This window comes from Silurus meridionalis, chromosome 3 (assembly GCF_014805685.1).
Source record: "Silurus meridionalis isolate SWU-2019-XX chromosome 3, ASM1480568v1, whole genome shotgun sequence".
Taxonomy (NCBI): domain Eukaryota; kingdom Metazoa; phylum Chordata; class Actinopteri; order Siluriformes; family Siluridae; genus Silurus; species Silurus meridionalis.
In genome coordinates, this window is record NC_060886.1 from 32267922 (window position 1) to 32291787 (window position 23866).

The following is a 23866-nucleotide window of genomic DNA, read 5'->3' on the forward strand; positions in this document are numbered from 1 at the left end:
CCTTTCAAATATTATTCTGTCTGTTTGTCTGTCTGTCTGTCTGTCTCTCTGTCTGTCTGTCTATCCATCCGGCCATCTATTTGTCAGCTTTTTTGTCTTTATCTATCTGTCTGTCAGTCTTATATTTAGTCTGACTGCTACTCTTTTCTATTTACCATGCTGTCTGTCTGTCTGTCTGTCTGTATGTCTGTCTGTCCATCCATCCATCTGCCTGCTTGTCTGTATTAACTGTTTTTTTTCCTCTCTGTCTCGGGCTCATTGATGGATGTGCAGACTTCAGGCAGAACCTTGCGTAGTCATGGCTGAGTGGATAAGGCAACGGACCTGAAATCCATTGGGGTCTCCCTGCGTCATGTTAAAATCTTGCCTACACTGTTTGTAATCTTAGTTTCTTACAAATTCCCTGCAGATTGTTCCACCAGAACACAGCTCTTTAACACTGCAGCAGCACTTTTATAAGTCAAACCCGTATATAATTAAACCGCAAACATAACATGTCCGTGACTTTTGCGTGTTCATTATTTGGACTACACGTGGTCACCAAGGTAAAAGTCTAGGTCTCATTTGACATCACTGGCTTGAACACTTGTTTTGTTATCTTGAAAGCTGAGCATGGTCTCTGACTGAATCATTTGTATTATAACCCAAATTCAATTGAAGCTTCATCTGATATTGACAAGAAGCCCACTGCGTTTCCCAGTACCATTTTGAAGCCAGAGGTCGATGGATCGAAACCATCCTCTGCTAAATGTTACCTGTTTCATACCTCAGTCCTATTTCCAACTCAGAGTGGGGAATCGACTAGAACCATTTTCCTTCATATTAGTTGGACTATTTTGCAAGTTGAAATAATCAGAGCAACCAACAAAATTTTCCTACAGGTGAAAATTTCACATAATTCTATATGAGCCACCTTTCATTAGGAATAAGGGTAAGAATGTATTGCTTGCATGTGATTAGCAGAGAGGTGGACATCAATTGAGATCTCAGATAAGGATGAATATCGTTTCAGAGTGGAGAAAATAAAACCTATTTCAAAATCCTATTACTTCAAGATCTGCATGTGATCAGTACATGGGTGAAGAGGACAAATGCTGAATTTTAATGACCTGCCTACTTTGTGCAGCAAACAGAAAGACTGCTATTGGTTTCCCTTTGATGCAGGCAAGCACCATTCGACTTATTGAAGGATGTGCAGAGGTCATGGAAAACCTTCTATAATCATGGCTGAGTGGATACCACTGCGTTTCTCAGCATCGTTTGGAAGCCAGGAAAGTAGATCCAGGCCGCTCTTTGCCTTTGCTCTTTTTCGTGAGTCCCGTCTTGGTTGCTTGCACTTAGCTGAGTTGTGCAGCGGAAGCATGTTGGGCCCATAAACCAGAGGTTGATGATCGAAACCATCCTCTGCTAAGAGTTACCTGTTTCATACCTCAGTTCCATTTCCAGCTCAGAGTGGGAACTGACTGGAATGATCCTACTATTTTCCTTCATATTGGTTGGACAAGTTGAAATGATCAAAGCAACCAACAATATTTCCCTACAGATGAAAATATAGCTCTACAAGGAAATTGTGATTGCCATTGGTTTCCTTTTGATGCAAGCAAGCACCAGTTGACTCATTGATGGATGTGCAGAGGTCATGGAAGACCTTCTATAATCATGGATGAGTGGATAAGGCGATGGTCCTGAAATCCAATGGGGTCAATACCTGCGCCATGTTCAAATCCTGCCTACTAAGTTTGTGCTTTGGTTTCTTACAATTTCCCTGCAGATTGTTTTGTCAGAACGCAGCTCTTAAACACTGCAGCAGCACTTTTCCAAGTTAAACCCATGGATAATTACTTCTGACTTCTGACACCCTGCACATGTTGGTGACAGGAAAGCGAAATCCAAACAGCCAGATGTCCAAGGTTCTTTTTGTTTCTTTGTAATCTATTTACAGAATGTTCAGCATAAAATCAGAGTAATTTAAAAGTGGTTTATTATGGCCTCAGTATATTAAAGACAAGAAATCGCTCTCATGGGATTTCAACATCTTTGGTGCTATGAGGTAACAAGCACCAAGTGAGAACCAAATTGTCATATAGTTGTTGCGATACAGTTGTCTGATAGCTCTTGTTCACCCCAACAAAGGTTATTGTGGGCAGAATTTGGGTTCTCCCGGAATTTGAAACCGGGGCCTCTCGCACCCAAAGCGACAATCATACCACTAGACCAATGAGCCAGGAGAAGGGAGCACAGGTTGCATGGTCTTAATGATGTCTAGCCAACACTGCACGCTGGGAACGTGCAGCAAGCTAGAAACAAGTTATCACCGATACAGTGTTCTGATAGCACTTTTCACCCACCCTAAGCTTGTTTCCTGTAAAATCTGGGCCTGTCTGGGAGTTGAACCCGGGACCTCTCGCACCCGAAGCGAGAATCATACCCCTAGACCAACAAGCCTTGCTGTAAGGTAACAGAAATCTTTAAGGTGTCCAGTCAAAGCCGCCCTCTGTAACTGCAAGAAACAGAAAGGCTCATTAGAGATTTAAACTTAATTTAAACTTTTGTAATAAAATGTTACTGTACATTGGAAACACGTCTTCTCTTCTCCATGCTAACATTTTAAAACCGTTACATGGTGCTACCTAAAATGTAAGATCGGAAAAGAGCTAAACTTTTCAGTCCAACACTTGGCATTGATTTACCACTGGATTGACACTACACCCTGCACATGTAGGTGAAGAGAAGGCGAGAGCCAAACAGCCAGAGGTCCAAGATTCTTTTTGTTTCTTTGTAATCAATTTACAGACTGTTTAGCATAAAACCAGAGTAATTTCAAGGTGTTCAGGCAATTTTGGGCTCAGTAGCTTCAGGAGAAGAAATCGCCCTTGAAGGATTTCAATCTCTTTGGTGGTGTGAGAAAACGTGCAGCAAGCGAGAACCAAGATATCAGCCATACAGCGTTATTACAGCTTTTGTTTACCCACACAAAGTTTATTCAGTGTAAAACTAAGACTCGTCCCAGAGTTGAACTCCGGACCTTTCGCACCCAAAGAACCATACCCTAGACCAGGGGTGGGCCATACATTTTTACAAGGGGCCACATGAGAAACCTGAATTGTGTCAGAGGGCCACACCAGTGATAATATTTTATGAATGCACAGAAATTTAAATTCTTGGCCGGAACCAAAAACCAAAAATGAGGAAACCAAGGCCAAAACCGAAAACTGAAACACCGAAAGAAAAGATTATGTCAATTATTAGAATTGCATTTATGGCTATGAGTGTGTACTAACCTCACTAAAATCAATGCATTGCAATTCAAAGTATAAATCATTTACAAAAGTTTTTTATTTATTATTATAAATGATTGTTATTTATTTGTTACCATTCATAGTATTGACAGACAGACAGCGGTCAATTATTATTAGCAACGGTCTGTTAAACGAAAATAATTGACCGCCGAACGTTTGGTATACAACATAAACTCATCCCTATGTGCACTGGACAAGTAGTCTCACTCTTCAGATGCATATTTCACAAATGACTAGATGATATTTGTGGCTTCTCTCAGTTAAAGCTACTCTGTTTCACCAGTTGGGGTCCATGCAATACTTCATCTGTCTAAAAAGCTTGAGTCAACAACAATTTTTTGTGTTACTGTTTGGGTAGAAGTGGTCATTTAAAGTGGATCTGTTAGATTCTGCATGGTTAGGAGAGGTCATTAGGGATAATACTGAAATGTTGAGCCCTATTAAAAAATATAGGAATTGCTGACCTTCAGGGCTTCCAGCCATTTATGCCTGCTCAGATCCCTGGACTCATTTCATAGAAAATGTTTGTAATCTGCATGATAGGAGTTTGACCCATATGATTTAAATGTGGAAATGCTCTCTTTTCACAGTAACTGTTCCAAAATGTTAGCATGGAGAACAGGAGACATGTGTTTGCAAGTTCAAATCACTAATGAACCTTTCTGTTTCCTGCAGTTACAGAAGCAGCTTTGGCTGGACACATTAAGTTTTATCTATGTGTTTAAATTGAAGACATATGCCAGCAAAGCACATGAACTATGCAGTGACATATCAGTAGACACTTCTTCCACAAGAAGGCTTTTTGGTCTAGGGATATGATTCAGGTTTTTTGATCCAGGATTTTACTTTGCATAACATGAAACAAAAAGATCCACGGACCTCCAGCTGTTGGGTTCTCGCCTTCCCTTCAACTTCATGTGCAGAGTCGTTCCAGATGCGAATCAATCTGACCTGAATTTGCTTGGCTCGTTGGTCTAGGGGTATGATTCTCGCTTAGGGTGCGAGAGGTCCCGGGTTCAAATCCCGGACGAGCCCAAGTTTTACACTGAATAAACTGTGTTTGGGTGAACAAGAGCTATCAGAACGCTGTATCAATGATAACGTGCATCTCGCTCACTGCTTGTTCTCTCACAGCACCAAAGAGGTTGAAATCCCGAAAAAGTTGCTTCTTCTACCAAAGCTACTACTCTGGTTTTATGCTTAACAGTCTGTAAATACACTGGCGATCAAAATTAGAGAACAATTTATAAACAATTGAACAATTCTGAAATAATGTCATCTTCACTGCTCAACAGTTGAAGGAGTTTTTGTTCTGTCTATACCATGCTACCAGAACACCTTTTCCACAAATTAACTAAGGCATTTAAAAAAAAAACATTATTTTGCAGAAAACACACTGATCAAAATTAGAGAACACTTTCAGATACCTCCCAGTTATTGGTGTTAATCTGGTACCTGGTGCTAATTTCCTTGATTTTCTGTCAACCCCTATTTAACTGGCAGCCTAACTTCCAGTTTCACTGACTCTGCAAGATGGTGGGCCGTTCTAAAGTGACTGAAAGCCTCCGGCAGCAGGTTGTCCAGATGAAGGCCAAAGGGATGACCCTATCAGCCATAGCAAGACAAGTTGGTCGTTCCAAATCTGTGATTTCAAGAATATTGAATCTTTACAACATCACAAACTCTTTCAAGTCCGCCAAGAAGGCTGGTCGTCCACGGAAGACAAATACAAGAGAGGACAGGATACTGCAGAGGATCACAATGGGCAATCGTTTCCACACTGCAGCTGGAATTGGTCACCAGTTCAGCGCTAAACAGGGTAAAGATCTGTCTCATCATACAGTGTCTCTGCGTTTAAGAGCATTTGGACTGAAAGCCCACTCTGCAGTGACCAAACCTTTCATTAGCAGAAAGAATCAAAAGGCTAGACTAAGCATGTTGTGTGAACTGGTCCAAAGTTCACTTCAGTGATGAAAGCAAGTTTAATTTATTTGGGTCCGATGGGAAACATTATGTTCAGCGACAAACTGGAGAAAGACTGAACCCAAAGTGTGTCACACAGTGTCACACAGCAAAACGGGTAAAGCAGTTCCTTGAAACTGAAAACATTGAAATAATGACATGGCCTGCACAGAGTCCTGATCTCAACCCAATAGAGAACCTCTGGAAAATCCTTGGTGACAAAGTTATGTCCAAGAAACCCACTACAGTCACCAAACTGTGGAGGAGACTGGAAGAAGAGTGGACCAAAATCACACCAGAGCAGTGTGAGAGACTAGTGCTGTCCTGTGGCCGCAGATGTGCTGAAGTCATTCAGAGCAGAGGCCTGTACACTTCCTACTAATTGCTGACTGTTGTAACCTTCAGAACATTTTGTTGTAATGTTTTTCCATGCTACAGTCATTGTTGTTCTCTAATTTTGATCAGTGTGTTTTCTGCAAAAAAATGTTTTTTTTTTTTTTAAATGCCTTAGTTATTTGGTGGAAAAGGTGTTCTGGTAGCATGGTATAGACAGGACATAAACTCCTTCAACTGTTGAGCAGTGAAGATGACATTATTTCAAAATTGTTCAATTGTTTATTAATTGTTCTCTAATTTTGATCGCCAATGTCAAATGCTTTCTCAAAGTCTAAACTGATAATAAAACCATCTTTATTCTGCTCACGCATGTATCTTATCATATCTTTTATAAAAATATTTGTGTCTGCTATATCTCTACCCTTTACACCGTACACTTGGTTAGTTTTAATTATGCTCAGCATTACTTCCTTCAGTCTGTTGACTGAGATTTTGGATAAAATCTTAAAATCAGTATTCAGCATAGTGATTGGTCTGTAGTTTTTAAGATCTGTTTTCTCCCTTTTTTTTTTGTATAACAATTTTATTAAGCCCATTCCCATTCTTTGATTCAACTCTCCTTTCTTAAAAATATCCACATATACTTCTTTTAAAATACAAGTTAAAATGTCTTGAATAACTATATATATCTTGAATAACTCAGGATAAAAGCGGAATGGATGTTGCATTTTTTTCCCTTTTGCACTTTATTTATACACAGATTTAGCCACACAGTTGCACAATTTTGTGCCATTCCTGGGACCAGATCCTGTTCAAATGAGAGATCATGCTCAGCTATTATGATAACAAAACAAGTGTTCAAGCCAGTGATGTCAAATGGACTATTTTTGTCTAAAGACATGCTCAAGCATTTGGATGAGTTTTTATTATACAGTGAAATTTTGCCAAAATCTTTCAGTATCAAAAAAGCAACAGAAGACTTTCTTGCATTGGTGACCATGTCTAAGCCATATGGTGAACATGCTACAGTAGCAGATGTATTTCGTTCGTGGTTTAATTATCTTTGGTGTTGACCTAAAAAAGTGCTGCTGATCCACTCAGCCATGGTTACGGAAGGTTTTCCCGATTCTGCACATCCATCAAAAACATTTGTTTTACTGATGCGCCAAGTCTCAAATCAGCACTGAAATCAGCCATGATGCGCACATTCAACATTTTACTGTCTTGTGTTTAATGGTGAGAAAAGTGCCAAAGTCTGTCAGAGACACTTTCAATTCTAAATGCTTCTTTTCAGGTGAAATTGTAGACAAGTCAAGACATTGCAGCAAATGTCATCACCGCTGCGATGGCCGAGTGGTTAAGGCGTTGGACTTGAAATCCAATGGGGTTTCCCCACGCAGGTTCAAATCCTGCTCACAGCGTTTCATCAATGTGTGATAGTGTTTTATTGTTTAGTCTTTACTGTGTGAAGTGAAGGATGTACAGAAGTGTTTTAGCATAGAAGAAACATTAGAAACAAACGTAATCTGTTTTACTTGAGGTGAAAGTTGTTTTGCTGGGACGAGGAGGAAGTCCATTAAAACTCACATTATCTCTTTAGGAAACATGATTCATCTTGTGCTTTCTACAAAAGATGGTTCAAAAAGGTTCAGAAAGATCTTTTGAAACTTCTTGTTTTAAAAGAATATGTTTCATATCACTTGACTTCTGCCCTCAGACTCTCACTAGAGTACAGAGATAATTGTGGATTAAACATTGTTGGATTTGCCCAAAGAAAACTTAATACTTGGAGAGGTTTTCCATACAACCTGCAATGCCCGTAGGCCTTTCTGATATCAGGGAAGAATCACACTGCACACAGCAAATGTTCTTCTTCGGTTTATTGCAGGCAGCAGACATGTATATATACACACATTGGAGAGAAAGCTGACCTAAAAATGTTTCCTGTTTGGATAAGAGGATATACTAGCCGGAGATGTGTGAGCCCATATAAGACTCCCTGTTTACCTTACATACTAACATCGTAAATATTCTATAGACACTGAACAGACAAAGGAATGCATGTGAAAACCGTCTTAACACTAACACCTACCTTCAATTCCATTTATTACAGTGTATAGTAGAAATGACAATAAAAGCCTCTTGACTTGTCTTGACTTGATTGTCCATTTTGAGACTTGAATTTGTCCAAAGTGTAGTCTGTCTCATCAAATTAACTTTAGTACATTATAACCCTCCTATAACATGTTACCAACCTTTGTCAATTTGCTCTAGCTGAAAAAAGATAATAAACCTCAGATTAAAAGTCTGATGCTCTACCGACTGAGCTATCCGGGATCTGCTCACGTTCCTGCTTTGAACCTAAAACAGTTGCGACACCTGGCCAGGCGACACCTTACCAGGAGTTTTTTGTAGCTTTCTCCAATAATTTTTTTGTTTAATGTGCCTTTTTTGCAAGACGCCCACCATGAAGGTTACCCCCTATTTCATGTCCAACAGCAGTCAAGGATGCAGGCTAGTTGAAAAATGTGACCATGTATAACTCACATAAAAAGCACCTTAAAAGCTCCTTTTAAAAATGCAAAGCCTTATCTGGGCCATGAGGCGGGTCAAAGCAGCTACTCTGACTTTGTGACGCAACGGTAGCGTGTCTGACTCCAGATTAGAAGGTTGCAAGTTCGAATCACGTCGAGGTCAAGGGTGCTGGACTCTTGCTTTTTGGCCTCTATTAGCAGCTGCTCCATCTTTGATTTTCCAATGTTAAGACTTTAAGAATTTGTCCAAAGTGTAGTCTGTCTCATCAAATTAACGTTAGTACATTATAACCCTCCTATAACATGTTACCAAACTTTGTCAATTTGCTCTAGCTGAAAAAAAGATAACTCTGCAAATAGTGACTAAGATGTATTCACAATTCAAGTTTCAGTGACACCTCAAATAATGTCACAGTTAAAGTATGTTTGAACCAATGATATTTGCATGGGAGGATCATGGGAATATCTTTTGGGTTTAAACAAAGACGACTATTGTCAGAGCCATTGGTTGGTCAAAATTAACACCATTAAGGTTGCAGTGAGACTAAACCATATGTATGGGTAAGACTTGGAAAGCATGTGGAAACGTCAGAGCAAGAAAAAAAATCTCATGGCATTTTGACATCAAGGGAAGAATCAGATAAGCTTTGGATTATTGATAAAAAGGCCTATAATGTTTTGTGTTGAAATCACAGCGCAGTTGTACCCAATTTACCTGATTTTCATTGCAGTTTGTATGGCCATAGTACCACGTACAGCAATAACAAAGGGCTGCTGCAACTAACCAACATTAGGCACCAATGTCCTAAGTGGTATTCAGCTGACCTAGATTGTTTGCATGTTGTATTAGTTTAACATTAAGAAACCTAATTTGGATCCAAACACACTTTTACCCCTTTGTTATCGTCATTTCAAATCTCCCATTTACGGCATTCAGGGACAGGCATAAAGCTGGTTTAAATTGTTTAAATACCACCTGTCCGATCATTACCATTTCATAGACGTAAATGGAAAGCTATCCAGGTTAATGCTAGTAAATTATGGTGTGCCACAAGGTTCAGTTCTAGGACACCTGCTTTTCACAATATACATGCTTCCCTCAGGAAATATTATTAGAAGGCATGGAATTAGCTTCCACTGTTATGCTGATGATACCCAGCTATATATCTCATCAAAACCAGGCGATACAGCTCAATTGGCTCGGATAACAGAGTGTATTAATGAATTAAAAGACTGGATGACCCATAACTTCCTACTAATAAATTCTTATAAGACGGAGATTTTGCTCATGGGCCCAAAATGCAGTACACAGAAGCTCCAGCATTTCAACCTGCATTTAGACACATGTTCTGTAACTACTAGTTCAATGGTAAAATACCTGGGAGTTATTTTAGACAGCACCTTGTCTTTTAAAAATCATATCAACCAAGTTACAAAAACAGCCTTCTTTCACGTTAGAAATATTTCTAAGCTAAGAAACATGTTATCTATATCTGATGCAGAGAAGCTCGTCCATGCGTTCATGACCTCCAGAATAGACTACTGTAATGCATTACTAGGTGGATGTCCTGCATCATTAATAAACAAGCTTCAGTTAGATAAGAATGCGGCAGCCAGAGTTCTCACAAGGTCAAGGAAATATGATCATATAACCCCAATATTATTGTTCCTACACCTGTTAAGTTTCGAATAGACTACAAACTACTGGTTTAGCTCCCATGTATCTATCCAGTCTTTTAACACGCTACAATCCTTCCCGCTTCTTGAGATCTCAAAACTTTGGGCTTCTAGTAGTTCTTAGAATAGCAAAGTCCTAAAGACTAAAGGCGGTAGAGCATTCTCACATTTAGCTTCTAAACTTTGGAATAGTCTTTGACAGTGTTCGGGGCTCAGACACACTCGCCCAGTTTAAGTGCAGATTAAAAACGTATCTTTTTAGCAAAGCCTACACATAACATACGTCACATATCATAAACTTGTGCTTCAGAACATCTGATCAAATGCAAATTATCAACTTGTGCTGTTAATATCATGAACAGCAGCTTCTCTCCCCATCTCGAGGCATCCTGAGGTTTGGCCAGCTCCAGTCACGTCCCACCTCATGAAGATTATGGTCCTTTCAAGAAGTAGATGCCGAACTCACAAAACATCCCGAACCATCTAGAGACGTAAAAGTGCCAATTGGATCCCGCTACATGTGTGGAGTTTTGACATTGGACCTCCTGGAGTGTTTAAAGGCTCTGGCATGGAGAAGCTGTTGCTGGATCTGTGATGATCACAAATGTTGATCTCAGTAGCTCCTAGTTTTATAACCATAAAGACTGTATAAGACTGTAAAAAGAACATTTACTTATAATCTTATACTCCAGTGCTCATGTTTGTTCTCACTCTCCAGTGTTCTGTATTGTTGAAAGATTTATGATCAAACTCTTGATATCACCCAAATGAGGATGGGTTCCCCTTTTGAGTCTGGTTCCTCTCAAGGTTTCTTCCTCATAACATCCAAGTCAGTTTTTCCTTGCCACAGTCACCATGGCTGCTCATCAGGGATAAATACACTTCACCTTAACTGTTCATTTCTGTAAAGCTGCTTTGAGAATGTCGGTTGTGAAAAGCGCTATAGAAATAAACTTGACACCTCTTGTTGCCTTCTGCCTTGCTCGTTGTTATCTTCATAAACTAGCCTACGTCTGTGGTGCGTGAGACAAAGGAAAAGATACACTAGTGGTAGGTTGAAAAAGCCACACAATAACAAGAAATATGTTGATGTGCTAAAATGGCTCACAACTGGAAGAAAAAAAATATTGATGTCACCAAATAGATTAAAACTAAAGGAATGAGTCTGGTTGAAAATTTAAGTACAAAGAACAGATATTTGTGTAAAAAATGTAATAAGTGAAAACAAAAGTTTGCCCTTGGTTAAAAGGTATTAAAAATAAAAAGGAACCGACTATGCCACCTGGGTTATTTATTCACCCAGGAAAATAGATTAAACCCAAAAGAATAATTAAACCAAAAAAAAGTTGCAAAAACATAAAGGACCCTGCTGGTTCGGATGGGATTAAAGACAGACGTGACTTTCCAAGAATAGTACAAATTTATTAAACAAAAGAATGGCTAAAAATATTTCAATACCATTTACAGCTTACCAGTTATTTACCCACAATCAAAGAGACTAGATTACATCCTCTTTGTAACAGAAGGGACAGAGCACACCGCAAATCAGTGCATAATTCTTAAAAACAAGAATAAACCAAAAATAAACCCAAAACACACAATCTCCCCTCCTGTTTAAGTCTCAAAAATCACAGCTCAGATAGTTACATGTGGAAATAGTTATGTAAAATGGTAATTACACTTATACACGTTAAAAAGAGAAAAACAATTAACTCCCGATTAATATTTAAAAAGCATCCAAGCGGCTCACAGAGCAAAAATACCAAGCCTGTTAATTTAATAATACACCTGCACAGGAGATAAATATCCAAGTCCTTACTCAAACATAGCACAGAACAGTTGCGCAGAATAATCTTTTAAAACACTCAGTAATACAGCGGTTTACAACCGCGACGTCCGCTTGGTCCAAACTGTAACCCAACAAGCTAATTCAGGTTTATGAAACGGTGTGTAAAAACATACAAAACATGTACGAAACAGCAGCTAGCGCTCTTTGGCCGCACCTGAAAAAAAAAAAATAAAACATTTCAAACAGCTTCCCCCTTTCCCAAAATAACCCCCAATAAAGTTGCTTACCTCACAAACGGGGTTAAACTATTATCACTATATGCTACCTGCGTTCATGCACACCTCCCTAAAAACACATTCAGACCATGATTAGCAACTAATAAAATAAAACAAGCGACTCACCAGGGGAAAGCCACAGGAAAGTAGAAGATAAAATACCTTTTCTAGCCACCCAGCCTACAGATAAGAAAGGAATCAAAGTGTCCCACTCAACTGTGCTTTTTATAAAGCCACAAACACGCCGACATAATTACGTGGTACAGGTGTGCTCAATGTCAAAGCGCAACTCCACATCAGTGGGCGTGTCTTCAGATTTAAAATGCACCATTATTTATGCATGTCGATTTGTCTTCATTTTAGACATTCAACCGGTCACATATAGTACTGATTCTGTACCAGAAAAATCTACTTAAGTACAATAACAAAGTATTTGTACTTCATTACTTCCCACCTCTGCTTTTTATAACTTAAAAAAACTGAACTGTTAAGTACTTCTGTAAAAAATATAAATCTTTTAATATTAAATATTTCATTAATAAACTAGAATAAAACTCTAAATAAACTCTAAATAAACTCTAAGCTATATCTGATATGATTCACTTTTACAGAGCACTGAAATAAGAGGATCATTATTTGAGATTCTTTATACCAAATACAGAAGAATTTCAGAATAATGTTCTTCAACATAAAACATAGAACAGCTGAATATATCATAATTTACAGTAAATAACAGATTCAAAATTTTCAAAGAATCTACTGAAATCTTTAGATTCTTTGCACAAGGGACAAGGGTAAAAATCAATATTGGGTGCCAGTGATCTTCAGGCCCTCAGGCAGCACTGCATTTAAAACACTCATGATTCTGTAATATAAATCAGCTATGGAGGAACTGCACGCAGCTATCAACAAACAACAGTCTGCACATCCCGAAGAAGCTATCATCGTTGCTGGAGACTTTAACCTGCTGTGAAAATAGTTTTTAAATTGTGTGTTTTGCTGTTTGGTCATTGTAATAATTTCCAATGTACATCCTGCTTAGATTCACATCAGCCAGTAAGAATAAGGGAGATATTACATCTACATTACATGTTTATATAACAATAAACAAGAAAAACAATAATTATTACCCAAATATTTATATTTGTCAAGATAGGCTTGGTTTAAAATGTCTTCTGGGGACGTCCTCTGTATGTTAAATGCATATAAATATTAATTGCAATGCAGATGCATAAAACATTTTAAATAAAACATTTATTGTTCTATTACTCAAACATGAAACTGTAGCATTAATTGTGTTAACGCTGCAGAATGTATTCTTTTGTCCATCAATAAATACTACATGTCAGATCTCAATCAGCCCCTGAAGTGTTTTCAGCATTATTTATCTAAATTGTGACAGTAATTAAAGAATTATGTTATTAATTTTTATTTAATTATTTTATTAATAAGTTTGTTTATTACGATTAGTTTTTCCCAAAATTATAGATAAATCTGTAGTCAGAACATGAATATACTGTAAGTGCTGTGTGTGTTTCTGAGGTAAATGATGACTGTAACAGGTCATAACATGTCATTCTGTAACTCCGCCTATAAGGGAAGTGTCAAGTCTGAGACGACTGCAGTTCTTCATTTACAGCCTGCTGTGTTCTGCTCTGGTGGGTTTTACTTTATTTTTTCATTTATAAAGGAATCTGAGTTTCTTTTTCAGCAGTGGTAAAGGAAGTGATTACACACTGGAGATACAAATCTATGTGATTAACCTGATAGAAAGCTGAAGTCAGTGAATGATTATTTCTTTAACAAAGTGAAAGTGAAACACTGAGTGTTCACACTGGAGAGAAGAACAACAGCAAAATAAAATGGCTTCACCGTTTTCAGAGGAGGATTTTTCCTGTCCTGTGTGCTGTGAAATCTTTAAAGATCCTGTTCATCTGCACTGCAGTCACAGTGTGTGTAAAGTGTGTTTGCAGCAGTTCTGGGAGACTAAAGGATCCAGAGAATGTCCTGTTTGTAGGAGGAAGTCGTCAATAGATACTCCTCCTCTAAGCCTGGTGTTGAAGAACCTGTGTGAGACTTTCTTACAGTACAGAAGTCAGAGATCTTCATCAGAATCTGAAACAGTCTGCAGTTTACACAGTGAGAAACTCAAACTCTTCTGTCTGGATGATCAGCAGCCGGTGTGTTTGGTGTGTCGAGATTCAAGAAAACACACCAAGCACAGATTCTCCCCCACTGATGAGGCAGTAACAGACTGTAAGGTAAATATGATTTAGTTACGAGGTCATGTGTCACATGGGAACAGATGCTGTTGTTCAAAATTATCTTAATCAATGTTGTTATTTGGAGTTAAAACAAAATGTAAAACACAAAGTCTCCATGCAGTGTGTTGATTTGTTTCAGGAGAAACTCAAAACTGCACTAAAGCCCCTACAAGAGAAACTAAAGCTCTTTGAAGACTGTAAACTAAACTGGAGTCAGACTGCAGAACATATAAAGGTTAGAATCAATTAAATGGGTTTAAGATTATAATTGTTATATTTATTATAATTTATTTAATTTACTCTTAAATGCAGATTCAGGCCCAACACGCAGAACATCAGATTAAGAAGGAGTTTGAGAAGCTTCACCAGTTTCTACGAGATGAAGAGGCGTCCAGGATCAGTGCACTGAGAGAGGAAGAGGAGCAGAAGAGTCAGACAATGAAAGAGATGATTGAGAAGCTGAACAGAGATATGTCATCTCTTTTAGACACAATCAGAACAACAGAAGAGGAGATGAGAGCTGAAGACATCTCGTTCTTACAAGTGAGGATCATTTATTTACTATTTATACTGTGAGAAAGTAAAACTTCTTTCCATCATCAGAAACATCGTGTTGTAAAAATGTAAATCACATTCACTTGTATTTGCTTTGTTGTGTTACAGAACTACAAGACCACAGTGGAAAGGTGAGTGATGTGCTTCCTGTCTCTCTCTTTCTCTGTGTTTCTGAATCCAAACTCTCAGTAACACTGACTCCTGAATGTTCTTGCAGAACTCTGTGCACACTGCAGCATCCGGATGAGCTTTCAGGAGCACTGATCCATGTGGCTAAACATCTGGCCAACCTGAAGTTTAAAGTCTGGGAGAAGATGCAGGACATTGTCCAATACTGTAAGACTTTTTTTTTCTGCCATGGTGTTTGTGTGTGTGTGTGTGTGTCTTTGTTAATAAACCTAATGTGATTTATAGTCTTGTGTTATTTTTGTAATATTTTATTTAATTTTTATAATTCTTCTTTTTTATTATTATTATTATTGTTATTATTATTATTATTATTATTATTATTTATTTTTGTTTTTATTACTACTAATACTACACACACACACACACACACACACACACACACACACACACACAGTGTCATGTAAAAATATAAGTACACCCTCTTTGAATTCAATGGTTTTATGTCCCAGAAAATAATAAAAATCTGGTGCTTATCATGTGTTAAAATTTGTATGAGACAGAACAAGAAAACTTCTAGTTATTGCTGCTAAAGTTGGTTCTATAAGATACTCAATTATAAAAATAATCAAAGTCCTATAAATAATCAAAATAAAAGTCCTAATCCACTCATAAACAGCGACAAAGGACTTTTATTTTGAAAGGTTTCTTTTGCCATCGCCCTGTTTACGAATATAGCATTACAGCGATTTAAAGAATTTATATGTGTGTGTGTGTGTGTGTGTGTGTGTGTGTGTGTGTGTGTGTGTGTGTGTGTTTCAGCACGTGTAACTCTGGATTCCAACACTGTTCATCCTGTACTCCGTGTATCTGATGATCTGATTAGTGTGAGACGCATTAATGAGAAACAGAAACTTCCTGATGTTCCAGAGAGATTTGATCAATATGGCTTTATTTTGGGTTCTGAGGGCTTTAACTCAGGAACACACTGCTGGGATGTTGAAGTTGGAGACTGTTCTGGATGGATGTTGGGTGTGATGACAGAATCTGCTAAGAGAAAGGGGGATGTGTTCTACAGAAGTGGAATCTGGTGTGTGTGGTATAATGATGGTAATTATGGAGCAGGTTCTACACCACAGCCATCGACTCTGCTCTCAGTAGCACAGAAACTCCAGAGGATCAGAGTGAATTTGGACTGTGAAAGAGGAAATCTGTCCTTCTCTGATCCTGTCACTAACACACACATACACACTTTTACACACACATTTACTGATAAATTGCTGCCATTACTACATGTTTATGATAATGAATCTCCTCTAAAGATCCTCCCAGTTCAGTTCTCTGTAAAAGTGAATCAGATCATTTAGAGTTTTATTTCAGATTATAATCTGATATTATTAATTGGTGATTAATAAATTAATTGCAGATTAAAAGATTCATATTCTTTTAAAAGTGTGTTTTATAAAAACACTAAACAGTACATTGTAAAATGAAAAATGTGATATGTATCAGGATTATGGACTTTTGACTGCGTTACCCAGCAGCCACTGCACTGCCATGTCTGGATCACATGTCACTAATCACTCACCCCTGTTCCTCTTCACCTTTCATTTATTTTATTTTATTTTATTGATGTACTCTAAATTATATTAAATAAAGTGTTATGCTGGTAAATCCTGGCTAAAAAGTTTTGCTGGTTGTGGGTTTTATGTGTGAAACTGCAGTGTGGAAAATTAAATCTGTACATTTTCCCTCACCAGCAGTTTATGTATTTACAAAAAACAAATAGATTTGTTTTAGTCCGGCATTAAATGATCATTTTTTAACTGAAATAAAATATAAACTGAAAGAAAAAATTTATTTGTTCACAAAATTGTTTAATTTGAATAAATGCACAAAACCTACAGACAAAACTCATTCAGAGTAAATAAAGAATTGTGTTTTGGGCTCTGACGGCTTTAACTCAGGGACACTGCTGAAATGTTGAAGATGGAGATTCTACATTCTGGGATGTACAGTAGGTGTGATGATAGAATTTGCTCAAAGGAAGGGGATTCTATTATTCAGGAGTGGAGTGAATATACACAACCAGACTTACTCCTCTCAGTAACACAGAACCTCCAGAAGACCAGACTGAAGCTGGACTGAGACAGAGGAAAGCTCATTTCAAAAACTGTTAATATCAAAGAAATTTCCCCAATTTTGCATCGGTGTAAATTTAAAAAATGACAATATAAAAAAATCTTAAAAACAATGTTTTATATTAGATTAGAACAGTGCTTCTCAATTATTTTCTGTTACACCACCCCCCCGATAAAGTAAACATTTCGCGTCCCCCAACTCTCCGCCGTGACTGTAAATAGTACAATTCAATTTAATTCATTTTTATTTGTATAGCGCTTTTAACAATGAACATTGTCTCAAAGCAGCTTTACACAGATAATGTGGTGATTAAAAGTGAATATGTTCTTTATAAGTAAGTTTGTCCCTGATGAGTGAGCCGGTGGCGACTGTGGCAAGGAAAAACTCCCCGAGATGACATAAGGAAGAAACCTTGAGAGGTACCAGACTCAAGAGGGAACCCATCCTCATCTGGGTTGCACTGAATGTCTATTTGTGGCAGATATACGGTGTTGCGGGGTACAGTGATGATGATCAGAAGCGAAAAGTAGTCCTGAGTCAGTGTAGCAGACTACTGATATTAACTACAGTCCATTTCATCCTTAAAGCGCCCATTCTTACTCCGGAATTTCATAGAACCACCCAAGGTGTTGATGAGAAACCGTCCCAAGCTGCACAGAGTGGCCTCCAGTCGAAGAGAACACTATCCAGAGGCAGGCCTGGACGAAGTGGAAAGATCTGTGGAAGAACAGTGGTCACTGGAGCCTCAGGAGCATGTTTAAGAGAGAGAGAGAGAGAGAGAGAGAGAGAGAGAGAGAGAGAGAAGAGGGTGACAGGAAGAGAAGTATATGGATTATTAATGTCCTTATTGTTGTATGAAAGTTAATATCACTGTGCAGTTTGGACTCCGGCAAGACTCACTATGGCAGCATAATTACAAGGGAGAACCAGAAGGTAACACAGACATGAGGGATCTCTGGGATAAGAGACGACCCACCACACCACCGTCAACTAACCTGGGTGGATGTGTGAATGTGAGGGGACGACAGCATACAAATATCCCTGTTCACCAAACACTCTATATCCATGTTCCCTCCAGATCTGTGCCTTTACCTAAAAAAAAATCTACTGATAAAAGGCTTGACTAAATAAATGTGTTTTCAACCTCGACTTGAACACTGAGACTGTGTCTGAGTCCCGAACACTGATTGGAAGACTGTTCCATAACTGTGGGGCTTTATAAGAGAAAGATCTGCCCCCTGCTGTAGTCTTCATTATTTAAGGAACCAACAGATAGCCTGCAACGTTTGATCTAAGTAGGCGTGGAGAATCATACTGGTACAGAAGTTCACTCAGATACTGTGGTGTGAGACCGTTAAGTGCTTTATATGTCAGTAGTAGTATTTTATAATCAGTGCGAGATTTGATTGGAAGCCAGTGTAGACTGATTAAAACAGGGGTGATGTGGTCATATTTCCTAGATCTAGTGAGGACCCTTGCTGCTGCATTTGGAACTAACTGAAGCTTATTTATGCACTTACTCGCACACCCAGACAGTAAATAAAGTAACAAAAGCATGAACTAGTTTTTCTGCATCCTGTAATGACATCATATTTAAAATTTTAGCAATATTTCTATGGTAAAAGAAGGCAATCCTGGTGATATTATTCACGTGAGACTCAAAGGAAAGACTAGTGTCAATAATAGCACCAAGGTCTTTGACAACCGTACATGCTGAAACAGAAACAACATCCAGAGATGCTACATAATCGGAAAGTTTGCTTCTAGCTGCATGTGGTCCTAGTAAAAGTACCCTCGTCTTATCTAAATTGAGCAGAAGAAAGTTATCAAGCATCCACTGCCTGATGTCCTTTACACACTTCTCAACATTGTTTAGCTGATCTCTCTCATCTGGCTTTGCTGAAATATACAGCTGTGTGTCATCAGCATAGCAATTGAAGCGAATACCATGTTTATGAATGATTTCACCAAGAGGCAGCATATATAAAGAGAAAAGCAGTGGGCCTAAGACAGATCCTTTAGGAACACCAAACTTTACCTCAAAGAGTGTGGAGAACTCACCATTTACATCAACGAACTGATAGCGATCAGTCAAATAAGACCTGAGCCAAGAGAGAGCTGTTCCCTTTATTCCTACAACGTTCTCAAGTCTAGCAAGCAGTATAGTGTTATCAGTGGTGTCAAAAGCTGCACTTGGGTCGAGCAAAACAAGTAAAGAGACAAAACCCTGATCAGAGGCCAACAACAGGTAATTTAACACTTTAACTAGCGCCGTCTCTGTGCTATGATGAGGCCGAAATCCTGACTGATACATTTTAAAAATGTTATTCATAAGCAAATGTGAGCATAACTGCTGTGCTACAACCTTTTCTAAAATTTTGGATATAAAGGGGAGATTTGATATCGGTCTGTAGTTGGACACCTGACATGGGTCAAGGTCAGGTTTCTTAATAAGGGGGTGGATAACTGCCAGTTTGAAGGATTTAGGTACATAACCAGTGCTAATGGAAGAGTTTAATATTTTTAAAACAGGTTCAATCCTCTGGAATTATCTGTTTGAGAAAACTTGTAGGCAAGGGATCGAGAATGCAGGTTGATGATTTTGATAAAGAGAAATTAATAAAATTAGGTCATTCTCACAAATAGGAGTGAAGCTTTGTAGTTGATTGTCTGCTATAATTACACTGCTGTCTACAGGGTTACTTGTAATATTATTTGGATTTATATTAACCGTCTGGATTTCTTGCCTGATGTTTTCAATTTTATTATTAAAAAAGTTCATGAAATCATTACCACCTAATGATGGTGTGCATGTTAGTGCAGTGCTTTTATTTCCTGTTCATTTTGCTACTGTGCTGAATAAAAATCTAGGATTATGCTTGTTATTGTCTATGAGGGTGGAGAATTGGGAAAATAAGATTATGGTCTGAAATAGCTTCAGACTGTGGAATTATGAGTAAATTTTTTATTTTTAATTCAAATGTTAACAAATCAAGAGTGTGTCCACCACTATCGAACATTCTGATGAATTCCAACTGAATCTAGAATGGACACAACTGCTGCTCTTAAGGAGTCTTTCTGATTATCAAAATAAATAATAAAGTCATATTAAAGAAATATTAAATATATTAAAGAATAAACACAAGCAGTCTATAAATGGTTGTGCCGATAAGACAAAACAGTTGTGCCCATGTTCCTAATCTTTGCTAATCAGAAGATTAGTGTGGGCTTTGGATGTGTGAGCACAAAGTATGGAATGATTCTGTGTCAGGAATATGTGTTGGAACATCCGATCAGGGTACAGCAAAGTTTTGGTCAAACAAGTAGAACCATGTGGAACAAGAGGAGATTTTTTTGAAAACCGCATCTAACAAAGAATTTCTGTTTAGTACGAGAAGCACGGACATGCCACATGCAATATGGCTCTTCAATCTACCTGGTTTACAATTAAAGTTACTCGAGAGACAAGTGGAAAATCACAACGAATCTGGTGGGGCTCAAACCCACATCCTTTGAATAGCTCTTCCGCTAAGTCTAGGAGTCCAACGTGCTATCCATTGCGCCACAGAGCCCTATGTTGCACAAGGCTGTATTTTACTATCTCATAACTGTTCATCTCAATGGCTGGCTTGTAGTTTGTATAAAAGCACAGTTTTTTTCCATTGCTAACAAATACTATCAAGCTTTTAAAAGGGTCAGAGCAAAGCCCGCAATTCACCATTCAGTGCCCCAGAGAAACCATCTTATCCACTTGCAATGTTATATCTCAGACTTGAGCAGAAGCAGCAAAGGAAAACTGCACCAGGAACTGCTGGGATTTGAACCCAGGATCTCCTGTTTACAAGACAGGCACTTTAACCAACTAAGCCACAGAGCCTCGATGCCACTCAGCGACTTCTCAGCCAGCTGTTGAATGAAAATTCTTTGCTCTTAGATTTAGAAAAAAAATATTGCTTGGACATATGCATTTAAACTAACAGCTAATAAGGCAGAAGCATAGATTTGATTTTTGTCTTGATGCTAGTTCTACCATTAATTTGAGAATTGCTAAGGTCCTCAACATAAAATATGGTCAAATACAAATATAGTTAAATATAGGCATCGAGGGAGAAGAGAATAAAATATTTAAATATGCGGATGACACAACTCTATTGGTCAAAAATCTGGAGGGGGTGAAAAAAGCAATGCAAACGGTACAAAAGTTCTGCAGGAGATCAGGAGCCAAAATAAATTATGATAAAATGGTATACATGATTTTTACTTTTATGGAAGCAAAAGAAATAAAGATTTTAGGAGTTTTAATGAGGAGGGATGAAAAGACAGCAGAAGAAATAATGTTTGATCTTAACATTTTAATGATTTCTAATCTATGATACAGATTAGTATGTAGATAAGTATGCAGATGACACCACCGTGGTCGGCCAGATCGACAACAACAACGAATCGGCCTACAGGGAAGAGATCCGTAATCTGGCAGCATGGTGTGCCACCAACAACCTGACTCTCAACGCCACAAAGACCAAAGAGCTCATTGTGGACTTCCGGAAATCCAACAGCAGGAGACATCTACCAGTCAACATCAATGGAACCGAGGTAGAGCGAGTCTCCAGCTTTAAGTTCCTGGGAGTTCACATCTCTGAGGATCTGTCCTGGCAGCAGAACACGTCAGCTCTGGTAAAAAAAGCACAACAACGCCTGTACTTCTTGAGAAGTCTCAAGAAATCTCATCTGTCCCCGGGGATTTTAACGAGCTTCTACCGCTGCATCATTGAGAGCATCCTGACCAACTCCATCACTGTATGGTACGGAGGCTCCACTGTGTGTGAACGTAAAGCACTGCAAAGGGTGGTCAAAACCGCCCAACGCATCACTGGCACTCAACTACCTGCCATTGAACACCTTCACCACAGCAGATGTCTGCGCAGAGCTCACAGCATCATCAAGGACTCTTCACATCCCAGTCATAAACTGTTTAACCTCCTTCCATCACGAAGGAGATACAGAAACTTGCGCACCAGAACCAGCAGGTTCAGGGACAGCTTTTTTCCATCCACCATCACACTACTGAACTCAACACTACACCGCTAAATCACTACAAAACAAACATAAACAAAAGACTGTATATAACCTCTGTACAATACATGTACATACTTCATATTATATCTTTTCACTCCTCATTACATCTGTACTTTTTATATCTGTATGTATATTTATCATCACTGTACATTCTGTACTGTACACAACCCACCCAGGGACGTTTTGGCTTTTGTCAGACACCAAGCACTGAGTGGACTGAGTGACTGTTGCTGGCAGGGTGGTGCGTCTGGGACAGATACTTTGAGGGTTTAATTTTTAGCCAATGTTTGTCAGAGACACTGTTCAATTCTAAATGCTTCTTTTAAGGTGAAACTATGACGAACTATGAAAGAATAATAAAGACATCTCTTCATTTCCATTTTCCCGCTTCAGCACTGCTGTGATGGCCGAGAGGTTAAGGCGTTGGACTCGAAATCCACTGGGGTTTCCCCACGCAGGTTTGAATCCTGCTCACAGCGGTTCTACTTTAAGTTATGTTGTATGAATCCTCTTATTGCTAAGTGTACAATGAAGTTAATAATTTCATCCAAATATAAACCGCACCCACTGAATGTTACAAAGATTTTTATTTTGAACATAAATAAGCCGCACCTGTCTATAAGCTGCAGGTGCCTACATTAAAACTAATGAACTTTACACAGGCTTTAACGAAAGACAGTGTCTGTTACACGGCTTGTATCTAAACAGTAGCCTACCAAGAAAGTCATTGTTCACTGTCTTCCTACTTCCTTTCACAACAATTTCTCTCGGGAGTTTATCTTTTGGCATCATCGTTTGCTTAAAAATCACCATCGGTGAAGCTTTTCTCCCGATGCCGTGCAGCTCAGAACACAGGTGAAGTGCATTAATTATGCCCGGTTGTTTTCAGTGTGACGTCGCCTTTCCTGTTGACAGTCCGAGTGAGCGGCAGGTCAAACGTCAGAGGAACCTCATGCATATTTATGATTAAGTGGGAGCGCACCCGATTTGACATAAAGAATTTTATTGGTTCACCTGAACCCTTGCTGCAATTTCATTGGTCTAATGTTATGGGGCTCAGTTTTTTGGCTTGAAGCTTGTGAAACCGAGAAAAACACAGGAAAAATCCATAAATTAGCCGCTTCATTGTTTAAGCCGCGGTGGTTGAAAGCGTGGGAAAAAAGTAGCGGCTTATAGTCCGGAAAATACGGTATTATATCATGATACTGCATCACTTCTCATGTTACTGTCTCCTAGATCTGTGTATTTGTAGCGTTTATTGTGTGATTTAAATGTTGTTATCTGGCAATATGGGGAGTAATACAAACAGACACTCACACACCATAATGGTTAGATGCAGTCTGAATATCAACACTAGAAATATCATCTAGAAATTATTTCTAGATGAGGTTTTCCAGAAGAAAATAGCAGTTAGAAATGCACACCTTTCGTTAATCACTATTTTGTGTCTTGTGTATATGTTTTACACTGTTTTGTGTTGTCTTGCACTGTCCTGTGTTGTCTTTAAGAGGGGGATTGGGACTGAAGACCTGCCACTGTATAAACTATTAGAGAGAACGAGTAACGATGTGCAGATCTACTGTGTATTTTATTTATTTATGTACAAAAATATACAATGTTATGACTATAATCTATAAAAAATATTTATAAAGAGATCACATTTTTAGGTTTTATGTGATGATGGAGGAAGCTGATCTAAGGCACTTGGTGATGGCTGAGGGAACGTGCTTGAATGTGATCTTGTTCTGCTTCAGGATCAGTTGCATAACAAAGCCCAGGTGCTCGTAAGCTCTAAGTAAACGCTTCATGGAGAAAACATGAAAAGGAAAAG

General features: G+C 38.5%; 1 protein-coding gene and 5 non-coding genes across 6 annotated transcripts; 4 read left to right on the forward strand and 2 right to left on the reverse strand.

Moving 5' to 3' along the window:
• Positions 1–2373: 2373 nt before the first annotated feature.
• trnap-cgg lies at positions 2374–2445 on the reverse strand. Its single transcript has one exon. It is a non-coding gene; the product is annotated as a tRNA-Pro (tRNA).
• Positions 2446–4262: 1817 nt separating this feature from the next.
• On the forward strand, positions 4263–4334 carry trnap-agg. Its single transcript has one exon. It is a non-coding gene; the product is annotated as a tRNA-Pro (tRNA).
• Positions 4335–6936: 2602 nt separating this feature from the next.
• trnas-uga lies at positions 6937–7018 on the forward strand. The gene has a single exon. It is a non-coding gene; the product is annotated as a tRNA-Ser (tRNA).
• Positions 7019–13481: 6463 nt separating this feature from the next.
• LOC124382997 (nuclear factor 7, brain-like) lies at positions 13482–16252 on the forward strand. The gene is made up of 6 exons (XM_046845382.1): positions 13482–14133; positions 14276–14371; positions 14449–14679; positions 14800–14822; positions 14909–15027; positions 15640–16252. The coding sequence occupies exons 1-6, from the start codon at positions 13735–13737 to the stop codon at positions 16182–16184; spliced, it is 1413 nt and encodes a 470-aa protein (XP_046701338.1). The 5' UTR covers positions 13482–13734; the 3' UTR covers positions 16185–16252.
• Positions 16253–20762: 4510 nt separating this feature from the next.
• On the reverse strand, positions 20763–20836 carry trnat-ugu. Its single transcript has one exon. It is a non-coding gene; the product is annotated as a tRNA-Thr (tRNA).
• A 1596-nt stretch (positions 20837–22432) lies between these two features.
• On the forward strand, positions 22433–22514 carry trnas-cga. The gene has a single exon. It is a non-coding gene; the product is annotated as a tRNA-Ser (tRNA).
• Positions 22515–23866: the final 1352 nt, after the last annotated feature.